The sequence below is a fragment of the Schistocerca gregaria genome, chromosome 4 (assembly GCF_023897955.1).
Source record: "Schistocerca gregaria isolate iqSchGreg1 chromosome 4, iqSchGreg1.2, whole genome shotgun sequence".
Classification (NCBI taxonomy): Eukaryota; Metazoa; Arthropoda; class Insecta; order Orthoptera; family Acrididae; genus Schistocerca; species Schistocerca gregaria.
This window is the reverse complement of record NC_064923.1, coordinates 56,457,996-56,474,985: the sequence shown is the minus strand read 5'-3', so window position 1 is coordinate 56,474,985 and position 16,990 is coordinate 56,457,996. Positions and strand designations below refer to the sequence as shown.

Sequence of the window (16,990 nt, the reverse complement as noted above, 5' to 3'; positions counted from 1 at the left end):
GTCAAGCTACTGCAAATAGAGGTTGACGAGGCTGATTGGTAAAACGCTTCCTTTGTATCTCCTGATGGACTCTAGGAGTTCAAAGCTATGATTTGTGGGGTAGATAACGATATATGATGGACTACTTGCTTCGACACCTGGAATGGAAGATGTGTCTATGCTATCTGGAAGACAGTGTCGTTTTTTCAAAAAGATATGAAAATCATCTAGGCCGCTTGAGAACCATTTTCAGGAGTGTTCAGAATGCAGGTTTCTGCCTGAATCAGAAGATGTGCATTTTCGTTGCCCAAGAAATAAAAATGTTGGGGCACATAGCGAATGGGTATGGAATCCTTCCCAATTTCTAGAAAATAAGAGCTTGTAGATTTCTTTTCTCCTAAAGACATCTGTGATATGAGGAGTTTTCTCGGAATGTGCTCAAACTACAGGCGATTCATAAAGGGCATCAAGGCATATAACGAGAATGCTGAGACAAAATTTCTCATAGACTCTATGTATTATGGCGTAGGAGAAATTCTGATAGCTCGTGCTTCCAGAATAGTCTACAAGCCCAACATTAACTACTCTACAACCTAGAAAGGATGTCTTTCAAGTCATTTGGACCATCAACAAGTTCTAGCAATTCTTGGTACATTATTCCCACCATTGTGACCGATCATCATTCTGTATGCTGGATGACTATTTTGAAGGGTTTACTGGCAAGATAGGCTTTGAGGTTTTAGGAGTACAACATCACAGTGGTATACAAAATTGGCTGCAAACAAAAGGACGCACACTGCCTTTCAAAGAATCCTTTACTGGAACTCACAGTGTGGATGAAATCTCAATTATCATCAAGCGACATTGTTGCTGAACAATTGTAAAATCCAGCACTGCCGAAAACCATGCAATGCTGAAGCCTTGAAGAAAGAGGAACTGACCGAAAGAAAATTCCAGTTAATAATGGAACATTTTATAACAGAAATATGAACCAATGGGCCGAAAGCTGTTGCTCGTCATACCAGCTCATCTACAGAAGGCTATCCTGAAGTATTTTCACGTCGCTCCAACGCTGTCATGTGGGATTCGTGAGGACTAAACAGAACCAGATGCATTCGTCGCTATGACAACCACTATGAGAATTGCTAACGATGGATGCTAGTGTTGCAGTTGCCTCCATGGTATCTGGACCAATGCTGACTGCAGTAGCGCCATTGCACTCAAATGGAATCGACCTCTTGGCGAGGTTCCCGAAGTAGACAGATGGGATTGATGGCTAACGGTCTGCACTGATAGCTCACCCTCTATGCCGTCACCAAAGCTGTGCTGACTGCTGAAGCTCTGTAAACTGCAAAGCATCTTACATGAGAAGTAATTTTGTAGCACCTAGCCCACAGGTGGCTACCACCAAACGAATGGTCTTACAGAACGCTTTAACAAGATAATGGCATATTTGTTGATGTGGAATAAAGAGACTGGAATACAATACTGCCTGTCATGAAATCACTTGCAATACAGCGAAGAAAACCACTACAGGCTTCACACCATTCTTTCTGCTCCACGATTGTGAGGCCAAAACGACAAAGGATTAACTGTTTCCGTTTCACATGGACGACACTGGATGTCTGTATGAAATATCTGATCACCAGGACTGAGAAGCAAAACAGCTGGCTCACATACAGATCCTAGATGCCCAGGAAAAAGACGGTGAGCGGTATAATATAAAGCACTGGCCACTGGGATACAGGCAAGTAGCTTTGGTATGACCTCTGCAGAAGGTAGGACTAACTTAAAAGTTACTTTAACGCCATATTCTATTCTTCTTTGCTTGTCGGACATCACATATAAAATCGAGGATTGATACTCTTCATCAAGAAGACAAGAACATAATGAAGTCGTCCATGTCCTCTGTACAAAGTCCTGCTACAGTTCAGAGGTGCAGATCGACAATGGAAGTTCAAGGAAACTGAATACTCATTCGACGAACGCGAACATTCGACGGAAGGGGCTCTCTTCGATTGTCATCAGAGTGAACAGGATGTAATAGCATGACCAGAACGCGAGGATCCACCATGGCCATAATACGAAGGACCATACATAAGATCAAGATCCTTGCTGCTGTAATGGACTTCAATGAGGACTTCTGAAATGACCACAGCTCCTGGTGCATGCAGTGTGGAGTAGAGGTCAGCGTGGGTGCTGGTTGTCAGTTCAAAACCTTGCTTGTGGGAGGTTATTGGAATACACTAACATTCTGGAATATTCAATGTTTGTATAGATAACCGCTCCCTCTGTCCAGAAGATCAGTTCTGTTGTGGCTGTAAGTTGGTGTTTCTAACAAATGTGCATTGACTGATAACAGTTGTTTTTATTGTTAGTCAATAAAAAACAATAAATCTAGGATTGGGAACTGATTGTGGTTTTGATGAGACGATAATACACTTCACACCAGTTATTGTTGTTCTCTTCTTGCAATACTCCAGCTGCAGCTACAAGAAGAATCCAAATTGTCAACAGCAGGACACTGTTGATACCCATAATTGCCTCTTATCACCACATGTTGTATTTACTGGTCTGTTTATTTAGTGTGGTTGCTCTTCACCAGTTTCATTTACTTGATCTTGAATTTCTGAATCGTTTGTTATTTACAAAATGGAAGTTCTTAATTCCTAATGATAGCAGGTTATTGGGAAACATTGTCAATGTGAACAAAATGCAGTCAGAGTGAAAAGCTATCTCTAGGAATGCTGTCTGCTGTGTTTGGCATAATACACAGTTATTAACTGCACTACATATAGGTGCAAGGATATCTACTGCACCTCACTACAGTTTATTCGATTCTTGAGGATTTGTAAGCAGCAATCTATATTTCTTGGAAAAGTAATATCTGTTATTAGCAGTTCAGTCGGATGCCAACTCAAACATCTATTCTGAATAATACTCGTAAATAGCTCAGTGATTTGTAATATTATGTTTTACCCCACTTTCTGACCACATAAAGGCTTTGGAGGTGAATGGCCTTATCCTCCAAATGGACTTACAGTATGCTTCACGTGTGAGAATTCTTCCCATTCTATGAGAATGCAGGCTTTCTCGGCGAATCTCGATGATAAAATTTTAGAGCTTTCTCCCGGTCTTTGTTTCTTGGTGGATTCTAGTATGTGTACGACAGTTCATCATCTTCACTGAAGTCTAAGTGTACTAAAACTTCCTCGTCAATAAGTTCCAAGAATAAAACAAGAAACAAACATAGTGTGACAATGTGTGAAGCTAATGGTAATACGACATGTCAATTTTCCGTAATCCACTCCGAATCCTAACCTCAGACATCGAATGGAAACGAACATAGTAATTCATATTGAAGTTGCAGTCGTTGTAGCTACGATGGTATTAAATATTTTTCGGCGGACTTATTTTTATATACTTCTGCTGCCTTTTAGATTCTTAAACACATTTTATCAAATAATTCTCAGTTACGACTTTCGTGGCACGAATGTTCTCGATATGCCATCCTGTAAATTAAGGTTCAGATTTGGATACGATACCTCCCATCAGTAGCAAGGTACCGATACTCTTCGAGCTGTATGCAAAAGAACCAATAATTGCACAATCCTTTCTCTCGGCACTCAACTACCAAAATGATGCTACAAGGCAAATTAAACTTACCCCCACTACTGTTTGTGCAGATCCGAAAATACTAGATCAGACTGAAGTTCTAATAAACAAGGACGGAGTCACTAATAGTAAACCAGAAGGGGAAATTCACCTTAGGTGTATTCACATATGAGACAAATCATACTTAGATACTGAAAGCTCTAACGAAGCATGGCGACGTAATGGACGTTTAGTGACTAATTACATCTCAAAGAGGATAAAATTCACAGATGTCACAATGAAGATTGTTGTATAAGAAGAATAACTTACATGTAGCAGAACCAGGAGGTATTCTCCATGAGAGATAGTAACTGTTAACAATCAAGTCCACGTGCAGCTAATCAAAGAAAAATAGTACCATATTCTTAAATCATATTACTCATTTGAATTTGTGCAACAGCGGGTTCTTGGTGAAACAATGTGTGAGTAAACTGTATTAACTAAAAGAAACACTTTTTTAGCCCTATTTAACAAATTTTATTACTGCTGTACGACCTAGGTTTCAGGTTACTCGCCCATTTTGTAGAACATAACTGATCCCATAGATGAGAACAACGCAAAGATGAATATGTGAACTTTTTAAAATATCGATTCTTGACTTTCAATGGAAAAGTTCGCTCTGTTGACAATTTTGACAAAATTCCATATGGATTTACAAAATTCATTAGGACAGCAGAAACAAAAAAAAACAATTAACTGACGTGAAGGATACTGTGAAGGATGACAGAGCAGAGGCAGCAGGTTCGGAGAAAAACTTCGTTTCCAAGCCAACAAAATGCCGCATGTGTAAACTGAAGTGCCCATTGCTGTATAGCACAATTTGTCATGTGATACCTGGGTGGTCCAATTCTTTATAATGATGATGGTAGAGGAAAAATTAATAAGACACTGGTAGTTTCAGGTTTTTGTTCCAGATAAGTAAAGTATGCATTCTGTTGTTTTCATAAACGCATTTCGTGTAGCTACGACATGACCACAGTTGGATGCTGAGAGAACTGCAAGTGGAACAGGTTTCATCCGAGGAGATCCCTAAGAATCAGTCTTATCATAATACGTTTTTGTGTAATGTGGAAGTAGCTGAATATTGTCAAACCTGTGATAAATCTGACTGGGCATTCTTGGTGAAATACAGGCTGGCTGGTGTACAAGAGCGACTGCGCAAAGAAATTTTCAATCCCAAATCATTCCAGTCGCACTATGGGAGCTTCCAAAAGTACTTTGAAAAATATTTTAACGAGACCGGGTTTTGGAACAATCCGATGTCAGATTGTAATGTGGTAATCCTAAAACCGGAAATTTCTCCAGCAGTTTAATCTGGGTCACAAAAATTAGAGCACCAACTGTCGGCAACAGAACCAGACCACAGGATGTAATCCAAAACTGAATCGTAGGGACTGAAGCGCAACAGGAAGATGACGGACGATGGAAGCTGACCATCCACTTCCAATCAGGAAAAGTTAGTTTAGCCGCATATAGTACGGAATTGGTGGCTGAGGAATAGGCTATAGGCGAACAACAAAAAATCCAACTAATAGGTGAGAAAATGGGTACAATATTAGGAGGGCACTATGCTCTAACACTTTGAACTATCAGAATAAATTTTGATACAACAGAAGTCGTATGGACACCTCAGTCATCCTGACAACCGAAAGCTAATGATGACCAATTTATATTATAGAGCTCATAGCTTTTATGATTGAGTCCAGTAGAGAGCTGGTTTAAATAGATTGGTTCACGAAGCAAAAACTTTGTCTGACAAAGATCACTTGGATTCTGAAATTAATCATTTGAAGTACATGTTCTGGAATAATGACTATAGTTGAGCTGCTATGAAGTCATCATTCCCCAACAAAAGGAAACGTGAAAATGTTGAACATTCACGGGATGAGCCACGAATAGTAGTCCTTCCCTTCGACTACGTTACATCCAGCAAAATAGGCAGAGACCTGGAAAGATGAGGCATAAGACATACTCGACAACCGCTGAGAAGATAAGGGAGATGCTACATCCTGTCAAGGACAGTCTTGACCTCAGGATCCCTGGGATTTAAAACATTCCTTCTGAGTGTGGAAGCAATTACATCGCTCATATCATTTATACCGTTTCCGACAGCTGTGCAGAACATCAGTGGCATATTAACGATCGAGAACTGGAGAAATCTGCAGTTTCTGAGCACTCCCTTCAAACAAACATAAAATACTCTTTATCAATAGAGAAGTTTTGTCCCAAGTTTCTACATACTGAGATTTTGTAATTGAACTCTCTAGGCAGAGAAGCAGCAGAGATTTTCGTTGCAATATTTGCACTACCATAGGGAGTGGAGGCGCCACCAGCGCAAATACTTTCGCCACCTGCGACAGCATTACGTAATTACCGATCAATCAAAAGTCGTCTATTGGCTGTATGAGACCACTGCATCATCAATTTAGACAGTCAGTTACTCCTGGCGAAGATGGTGGAGGCAATCGTCGAAACCTTGAGGTTTTATCCTGAACTGACGTGGCAAGTAGTCCAAGAATGTTTTATACAACAGTGCCGTCGCGGAAGATTTTATTCTCAGTACAATATTTGGTTATCTGACAGTGAACAAAGCACTAAACGAGGCTGCCAGCAAACTTGGGCTAAGCATAAACGAAGCTAAGACAGAGTACCTCGTTATGACGCGTGGTCATTGTCAGACTGCTGATCATCTACAATCACTGCAGGTTGGGGACCAATCCTACAAGAGAGTGCAAGAATTCACATACCTAGGGGCACTTTTCACTGAGAGCTCGTCATGTGAAGCAGAGATCAATGCTTGGGTGCAGAAAAGTGTAAATGTGGGAACGAGCACAATGTGATCATTCGCATCTGTCGAACTGTGAGAGAAATAATTTTATGAGACGAGCCTGTTATCCAGAACAGTAAGGATCAGAGTTGCTGACAGGATTTTTCAGATTTTAATTAACATACCGCCATTATAGACTTATTTAATTTTTTCCATGCAGTGGGCCAGCTATGTGGACCGGATGGAGGATCACAGATGGCCTCGGAAGCTCCTGGATTTCACACCTACGGGAAAGAGACCGCCAGGGAGACCCAAGAAGCGTTGGAGGAATGGACTCCATGAAGATTTAAAACAAATGTCAATAGATGTGGATGAATGGCGGATAGCAGCAATGGACAGAATATATTGGAGGAGGAAACTTGTAGATGCATGCGGTCCACTGGGCCTGACACGCAGTAGTAGTAGTAGTAGTAGTAGTAGTAGAACAAATATTCAGTTTATATATAGATTTGATATTCATTAAAGACAACAGAAGTATTAGGCATTTATATGCGAAGTGGAAAACATTTCAAACGACAGCCAAGCCATTAAAGTTAATACAGTCATGATATGGTTGTTTAATATTTGGATTATGAGACATTCCACTAGCTCAAGTTAGAGCTCTAGTCAGAGTTCAGAGTCAGTCTGAAAATTTCCAGTTTACGGTATTCCATTAAGTTACTTGTCATTTGATTCTCCACTGAACTTCATAAAGGTGGCTTGGGTACAGAAAAGTGTAAATGTGGGAAGGAGCACAATGTGATCATTCGCATCTCTCGAACTGTGAGAGAACTAATTTTATGAGACAAGCCTGTTATCCAGAACAGTAAGGATCAGAGTTGCTGACAGGATTTTTCAGATTTTAATTAACATATCGCCATTATAGACTTATTTAATTTTTCCCATGTAGGAGAGTCCATGGTCACAGGAGAGTTTGCAGTGTGGTCTACGAATATCATATGGTGGACAGGTAATGCGAATCCCATACTGATATACACTGAGCACTAATATAAACAGGAAAGGTGCGGACTACGCAGTCACACATGAGTGCAGTGGTACTATGAAGAGGACTTGAGAAGGAAAGAAGGTATCGTAAAGTCATGCAGACAAAGCAATGAGTAAATAACACTTACCTTTCACCGCAACATCAGACTGAAGGAGTTGAACTCTTATAAAGTGTCGTCTCGTGTGTGGAGGCACGTGGACACTTTACCAGGTATAAACATACATGTGTCTTCCATATGTGAATGCGACTATTAATAAACTGAGACTGTGCAGTGCCAGGAAGCAACAGTCCAGCTCACCACTAGACAGCAATGTGTAGCGTAACACAAATCAACTGATGTAACTATCCATGAAATTTAAGGAGGAAACAAAAACTTCATGGACGCTCCAGGAGTGCATGTGGTTTACATAACGCTAAGAAATCACAAGAAGAACAGTATATATGGACGCATAAGTGAGAAGAAAATATAAAGTTAATAAATAAGTTTATTATAGATCACTAATCTTTGACATCTGTATCCAGAGGCTAAGTCAGCGCTGTTGCTATTGAGAAGGGCAAGGTAAATTACCCCTGCCTCCTGTTTGTGACTAATCCCAATTTATATTTTTTCCTCATAAAGCTTAAACCACTATTTGTTTATGACTGTGTTTCATTTGATTCTTTCAGGATCACAGCGATTCAATTTGGGGATGTTAAGACAATCAGTCCCTTCAGTTGGAAAACCCAAAATACTGTAGTCATACATAGGTCAAACAGCACGCACCGTTCATGAGAGGTGTGTCGAGCACTGAAGATACACATGCTTATTACAACCAGACAAGTCAGCTGTGGCCGAACATTGTATTGATACGGGTCATTCCATGAATTACAGTGATGTGAAGATTTTAACATCCACCTCTTCTTTTTGGGAATCTGTATTCAAGGAAGCTATAGAAATTCGATTATCCAACAATTTAATAAACAGAAATAATGGTTTTAATTTGGTCAAAGTATGGAATCCGGCACTGCAAACTGCAGAGAAGTCGTCATCGTGTCACCGCCGCCGATCAAACATCGATAAGCGAAACGAATGTCTGTACGCCTTCGCCAAAGGCGGCGCATGTGTAAGCGTATGTCTCTGCCGTCGACCAGCATCTGTGACCAGCATGCGCAGTACCGCCGCGGTGGAGCATATGAGGCCGCACTTGGCACCTTGTCGTCAGTCTTGTGACTGTCTCTGAAGATGGCAGGACGATACGCGGCCGAAATATCAGTAGAGGAAATTTTATTTGAGCGGCTGCATGCCCAAAATTTAATGGATTATTCATTACGCAGTGAGAAGTTGAAAATGCACGTATTGAAAGAATATTTTAAGTTGTGAAAGGGAATCGATCTGAATACCTGTACCCTTGTTTACAATGTAATTCAAATTTGCCGCCATTGACGGATATAAATATTGAAGTACATACTGTGCCCCCTTGCACTATCTCTGCTGGGAAAAAGAGAGATCCAAAATTGTTATATTTAACCATTTTTTGGGCTGTTTGATGCTACTCACGTCCACTACCTGACTTCATGAATTAGTAAAATGGATTAATACATTTGCAAAAGCCTATTTGCCCTTGTGTCATTTAGCCTTTAGCTTATTTTGTTGTTACTATTTGACTTGATAACACATGAGTAATGCTGTTCTTATAAGATAATAAAATATCAATGAAATGAACTTCATTCTGTCTATGTACATGATTTAACTGATCCCAGTGTTATTCCAGTTAACTTTCAAGTAATGATATCTATATTGCTGAAGATCGCTAGAGAAAAGATAGTTACCCTTATAGTGCGTTCTGCATTATCATTCCAAAATTTAATGTTGGCAGTCATTAATCATCAATTTCTTCAGTCGATGTAGAGCCTATTCTTTGGGTGTGAGTGTTTGCCTTGGGTTAAATATCACTGCACTTACTAACGAAGTTTGATTTATTAAAGAAGTACTACACTACATAGGGTGAACAGCGTATAATAATATATATTCTGTTTAGTTAATGCATACTCACACCATAATGTAGTATACAGTAACGAGGAAACAGCCTTCATCTGAGTTGACTAAAGGCTTTCGAACATTCCAGAACAGAAACTATTTTGCAGTAATTCTGGGTCACTAGACGCTAGCAGGATACTTAAGGAATAATATTTCGAATTGCCAAAATTTCCAAAACACTGAACGATTCCTCGAAGAACAACGAGGAATATAAGTTGAAGAAGAACAGAGGCGAGCATTCAAAGTGTTCAAAGATATCCTTTCATTGCATCCAGTTGTAAAAATCTACAACCGTAAATACAAAATGGAACAGCATGCAGATGCAAACAAAGAAGGCCTTGGAGCTGCGCTACAATTAAATTCTCTATTTTCTGACAATTTATTTCCAGTCCTACATAAACAAGAACAACAGCTCAATGGGGAAAATGTAATACTTATGATCAAGAAGTGTTAGCATTTGTAAACTCTTCTAGGATATTCTGAGTGAAAGATGGGGTTGAGTGTCAGAAGAGTTTTCCTACATTAAAGAACACTGAATCCAGTTCTAGAGCGAAACATGTAACTGCATTAAGTCAATGTGTAAACGTACTGTTTGGTTTTGATGACAGTTTAATAGATAGAAACAGAAAAACTCAAGAGAAAGACGGCAGTTTGCCAGTGATTGAGAATATTCTCAAAGAACAGCCTTATATTTAGTGCTTATGTGAAAGTCTCAAGTTTGTTTTCAAGAAAGGACACTGTGCTGTTCAGCGAATGATGGAATGGAAAGAAAAAAATATTGCAAATGCATACCAGATTTGACAGATAATGTAGAAAGAGTGATCTGTATCTGTGTGAAATGATTAATTCAAACCAAAATAAGGGAAGAAGGAAGATTTTTCCCTTTATTCAAAGAGAGTCAAACCTTATATACTTATTGTATCGGTCACATTGAAGTATTCGGTATTCTTGTATTGGATATAACAAAATACAAAAAACTTTTTGAGCTATTTACCAGGTTTATCTGGCTGTATCTTCTAAAGAACAAAAATTCTGTGGAATCAATGAGTAAAGCGTAATTACTGAAAAATGATTTTGGTAATACACTCCCAGTAACTACCAATAGAGGAACTTGCTCTAATTCTCAATAATTCAAGGGTTACTATAGGGCAGAAGTTATTGAACACATATTAATAACGACAGGAGTCTCTAGAGTGAATAGTTCAGTGTGTCATGAATTAAACATATGGTAGTATTGGGGCAATACAAACTCCTTTGAAATTTTGATGAGAGTTAAGATGCACATGCACAGTGATACTTGCATTGCGATATTGTTAAGGAGAGAGTATTAATTCATGCAAAGAAGATGCAACAAACTGAGGAAAGGTGCTAAATTAGAAAATCAGTGAGGTGCAAGAGGACAACAGTGGTTGCTTCAACTAATGTAGAAAGGAAGTGTTCTAGTGGCAAGTTGATGTCCTTGGGGCAGTAAAATTAACACATACTTAACTAAAATGGAAACTGTTTGAGAAGAATCTTGGCTTCTACTGAGTCACAAAATTTAAAAAAAGTGATAGGTATGTTGTTTACTAAGAATGATCATGACTGTCCCAGATTATGACCACATGTGCCAAGTTTATGCAATCTTGCCCAGTTAATCACTCATCATCCAAGTCATATGATTGTCAGGACACTCAAATGTGGGATCCAGATAGGATATTTAGAGGTTTCCTGTTGACAACAGAGGAGGCACAACAGTGAAGCCGAATAAAGTATAGTATTTTTGTTTCTTCGTCGAAAAGATGCAAGTTGCATTGTCCTGTTACGTTTTTGTCGTCATTAGACTATATACATCGACAGTGTTTAACATTCATCATGTAAGACAGTAACTTTGACACTTACTATGATCCCCCATCTACTTTCTCTGCTAATAAAGGCATCACATAGTACATTTGTATATTGCAGAAATTCAGAATCAAAAGTTGTAGTGGTAATGATAATCAGAATCGTAATAGCACTACTATATTTTAGCGTTTTATTCAAACGTTTTTGCCCCTTTTACATATATGAATCCTTGGATTCTTCATTCAATATGAACATGAGATCACATAAAGCAAAAATGGGTACCAAATTTACTAACTATTCACACTATATTAGAGAATTTTAAACAAATTATGGCATAACATTTTTTTCTATATATCCATATATAGCATTTGTAAACTAAAAGCTACGCTATTATAAGCATTAACATACATGCATAGCATGTGGTGATGCAAAACTGAGTGAACATTTCATTAGAAAAGAGACATAGAGTTTTTCAGTAAAAATTTTGCGATTGGCTTTTGTTATCTAGTTATTTAATGTTGCAGGCTATAGCTATGTTTGCGGCCTATACATGCTAAAACATAAAACTGCAGATGTTTGATATAATCATACAAAAATTTTTGGAAATGTAACAAAGCTATATATTGACCTAAGAGACATTCTTAAAGTAAATAAAGAAAGGTATCTTATGTAGGATTTGGGGTGTGGGTTTGCAGGCTATTATATACTGATGACCCGTAAACAGTTATTATATGCAGGCAAGTCTGTGCAACAGGAAGCACAATGACAAATGCCATAGTTACTAAATGTGTGCCAAAATTACTTACAGATTTAAGGCAAAATAGAGGAGACACTCAAACAAGAATTGATAGCTAAGGAAGTGGGTTTAGGAGTTGTTTGCCTGAGGCTGCCTCCTGAGTACGCTGTACCTCATTCCTCTGCTGCAGTACTAGTCTTGAAGAGAATGGCCTACTGGGTTCTGGTAAAACATCAACAGCACGGATCCTCCAGGACATGTTGTTCAGGTCAGCCACCACTTGCATGTGTCTGTGAAAACAGCACATTATACAGGCAAACGTTTGAAGCCATTCAGACATAGCACATACAGAGTGAGAGAACGACAACCTGTCTTTCATGCATAGGACCCACAAGTAGTAAGCAAACTTGTGTGTGTAGACGAGAGCAATTGTCGAATGCCTTAATAGTTGTAAACTCAGATAGCATTAGAGATCAAGAAGGGAAATGAACAACACCCATCAGAAAAGCTTCCATTGATATTATTTTGAACACTGATAAATTTGTTGGTATAATTGTACAAACACCTATAGCAGAATACTGCGAGTATATACCTCAAGCAAAAATGTTACATAATTTTAGAAACGTAACTGGACAGTCAACGCAAGGTAGCTCAGATGACGACACACAAATGAAAGCATGAACAAAGAGAGTGTTAGTTTTCACTTAAAATATGTTATTAGAAATTTATTTTTTTGGACAGAAACAAAAATATATTGAACGCTAGGTGTACCTGAGATGTCAACACGTTTTACTGTCTTCTAACGGGCTGTTTAGATTTTAATCATTCTTCATTTTAAATTTTCCCATTTTCTCAGACAATGTTCTGCATCATAACAAAATAAATGGTAGTAGTACTCATTGGTCTGTTCAGCATACTCTAAAGCTTCACATTTCTGCAGGGCAGACTGCTGTTCTGTCGTTCAATCTAAGAATTCCTGTTTTGATCATAAATATCCAGGCGAGGTTGTATTGCGATGTCTGTGACATCAAAACAAGCGAAAAACTACATTACTTCCGACCAATTTATTTCTTAAGTTCTTTGTGTATTAAAATGTGTCTATTTAATAGTGACGCGAATAATTGTACTCATTAATTTCGATAGTCTCAATATTGATTACATGGTATAAGGAAGTTCATGTCACTTGAAGTTGAAGCCTTGAGATAGATAATGGTATAGCTGCAATTTTCTGTTGAGTGTGAATGAAAGGGAAAAGAAGTTGATGGCATTGTTGTAAGGGCAGTCTTTTGAACTGAAATTTTATACCAATGTTTAAATGCTTATTTTTGTTTCTGTCTGTGTCCTTGAATATCTTGAACTGGTGTCAATAATTAGTGGGAATTGATAACGTTTCACTGGAAGACGAGGCCATTTGAACCAAAGCTCACATAGCTTCATATTCAGAAACCAGTGTGACTCTTGTTAGGGTAAAAGCATATGGATGCAGATTCATAGGATGTTTGACAAGAAGTCACTTGCAATGATCATCAGCTAAGAAGCAAATGCAAGTTAACATTCATTCTGATCCTTCGTTTTGTTGCCACCTTTGACAGAAGAAACTTCTTGCACTCTGTTGCCTTTTCCTAAATGCAAATATTACCATGGGAGAAACAGAAGACATACATCATAAGAGTCAAACAGATAACACAACACCTAATAATATGAAATGGACGCAACTGTTTTCAAATGAGCCACTAAGAAAAGGGTTTATTAGGAATTCCAGGAAAGGAAACAGAAGGAGATTTCTTCATGAGAATGTACCACTTAAACTGTCAGACTGAATATCCTAAAAACTTTTGATTCAAGACCATATAACAATTGTTAAGATTCCTCTGTCAATGTTGCACAAAAATATAATGTATGCAAGAAAATCAGTGACAGGTTGTCTGCTGCTTCACTGCGACAATACGATCACGTATCAGCAGCCACAACTGTTGAATCCATGGCCAACCCATAAGACAGACTGCATTTCCAATCCCTGTCTTCTCCATATAGCGCCCTGTGTGACTTTCTGCTTTCCTGAAATATCAAAGAAAAGCTTTGTTTGATGGCAGAAGGTACATGACTCCTTCACAAAAATGTGAATGATCTTAAAGAAGACACATGCTGGCATGCATTTTCAAAGTATTTTGATAAATGCAAAAATTAATTTGAAGACAGGTCAATAAAGAGTGAGAATGAGATTTTTCTCCTATGCACTGCGTATATGACAGCGAAAAAATGTTTCATGGGAACAAGTCACACGGGGTCGGCAGCACAACACTCAGTGCTTGCGTTCATGCAAATGAGACCAGTGCCATAGCGAAAGTAAGATGGATGTACAATCACCTACATCACGTCACGCTTGATGTGGTTTCAAAATCCTACTTTCTTCTACAGGAATATAGAACAGACCCTCATAGAACGTTGCAACAAGAACATCATGAAGATACTTTTCCACAATAAACTGCGATTTCATGGAATAACAGTTTATGGTGGATTGTGCATTGACTTCAGAATATGGAAGTCTGCTTGCTTCACTCATTATGGTGAATGATATCAGTATTAGTATGACAGCCAGCTGTCATCGAAGGGGCGTCATCAACAATGGATGCAACGACAGATGTGCTGAATGTATCAAATTTTACTGCTTTCACTGGTTTACTGAATAACCTGCATACTGGGCACATCTATGTAGTGTGCTCAGAATTGTAGTGATATAATTTCAGGTTTATGAGTCAGTATGACTGTCACCTGACAGTGACAGTTGCAACTATTGGTAGAGCAATACTAGTAGCCGACTGTAAGTACTCTTCGTAGAATAACCAGTTATGTGTGTGTTACGATGAATTACATTAACTTGACTCCTTTCTCCCTTCTGAAGGCTTTCCTTCTTGATGTAATTTGCGTATCGTGATATGTGAAATATGTGTCTAATACTAATGCTTGAATGGCAAAGGTAGGTAGCGATGGAGGTTTTTCGTGAGTTTCAGTAGTCTGTATGACTGGCGAGACCTTTATGAAAGAATCTACAACATTATGACCTAGAAAGCCAACACGCAAACAATGAATGTAAATCACATTATTTAGTAATACCACAACAGGCCAGGTTGTTCAGAGCGTAGGGAAGAAATAGCGTTCATATGGAATCTAAATGGAATTTTTGACCTTATGATGTAATCTTACCCCTACACATTCCAGTTAGTAAATGCGTCCAGAATATTTATTTATTCAGTGCTTATGTCGTAATTCACGTTATCATATCACCGACAATGTTGCTGTTTAGTGCTATGTCAAAAGGAATGCTGATTTTTTTGCGTCTTTCCTGCCCAGAGCTTAATCACTATTTTTTTGCCCTGTATAACGTCAGAGCATGTTTGGAATCAGAAAAGGAGGATACGGACCTGGAGTAATGTCATTCACATCTTCCTTGATGCACACATACTTTAGGTCAAGTGAATATAGCTCAAAAAGGCCTACGTTAAAGAAGACATTGTCCCTATTGATGCTACTTTAAATGATTATGTGAGTAAAGAAAATTATTCTCACTCTTTATTGACCTACTCTCAATACAGAATAAGAATCCACTAAAATAATGGATCATAAATTTCAGACAAATGAAATGATTTAAGGGCTCTTGTAAAAATTTTCAGACTCATACAAAAACTTAATTAATGGCGTTATGATAGCAAAAAAAGTAGATGGTTGTCACCAAGTTGTAAATATTTCTCACTTATGTAATATTTCGTTGACGTCCTGGTGAAGCCATGTTATGCTTTCATATTTTAAATGAACGAAAATTGTGGTCACTGTATTTCAAACAATACTCATGTCCTAACTCTAGAACATTGTATCATGCATGTACTGGAGCCATATGACAGTAACAGAGTAACAGAGATGCATCTGGACCGGACTCCTTATGGCCTAGCAATTATAGTAACTTTTGTCCAATGTTTCGATAAACAATTCAGAATTTTATGATGCTAGACTTTACTGGGCATTATGGCATATGTCAACCACTTTCACACATTTTGTAGGGTTCCAAAATACAACATAAAAGGGTTTCTTCCGATTCAGTTCTCATCTGGATCAAAGGAAGGATAACTGCATCAGTACCATTGCGTGCACTGTAAATACTCCAATTTTACCTTTCCAGTCCTTGTGGGAATTATACAGGGGGCTATAATACATTCCTAGATTCCTCAATTAATTGTGCTTCTTAGAAGTAAATTGAATGTATTAATTTTATATCTATAAAATGAAATGTTTAAATGTAGCTAATTTTATAATTGTTTAAAATTGTGAGGAATAAAATAAAATGAAAAAATTATGGCAGCAGTGGGAATAAAATCCAAATTGATAAGTTGCCAGTTGGTGGACTTGATCACTGGGCTACCATGCAGATACATGAGCAGCTGCTTGAAATGCCTCATATTCTAAATGTAAAGCTTTAAAGTGCGTTTTTATTTTTCCTATAGCTTATTCATATGAAATACTGTAGGAATTTGAAAGGGGCAGGCACCTATGCACTTCTGTTCAGATAGTTTGAGCCAAATTGGTGAACCTCATCCCATACCATCCTAATTCTTTAAATCTAACCTTCACCTCCAATGATCCACTAGAAAAGAGCCTTTTTAGCAGATCATCTACAGATCACCTACAGAAAACACTTTAATACTAAATTCTCTCGTATACTCGCTTTTTTTACCTCTATTTACCTACTTTGGACTCACAAAGGAAGTAATATATTAATTTAACATATATAAACTGAACTGTTTGGATACATTTAAATTCGTGATTAATAGTTTAACTGTATGAGGAATAAAATGAAATGAAAACAAAAATGATGGAAATAGTTGGAATCGAACCTGAGCTGATGAACTGCCAGTGTGTTTGACAACTTGGCCACAGAGCCATTATGTCAACTGCTGCACAAAACTCCCTCATACT

At 38.2% G+C, this 16,990-nt stretch overlaps 1 protein-coding gene across 1 annotated transcript in view; it reads right to left on the bottom strand.

Annotated features, from left to right (window-relative positions):
* Positions 1–11,462: 11,462 nt before the first annotated feature.
* Positions 11,463–16,990, bottom strand: part of LOC126267230 (atrial natriuretic peptide receptor 1-like) — a 534,344-nt gene continuing 528,816 nt past the window's right edge. Inside the window, exon 11 of the mRNA XM_049972212.1 lies at positions 11,463–12,312. Within this exon, the coding sequence (XP_049828169.1) occupies positions 12,138–12,312 (175 nt within the window). The 3' untranslated portion in view covers positions 11,463–12,137. The remainder of the gene's footprint in view (positions 12,313–16,990) is intronic.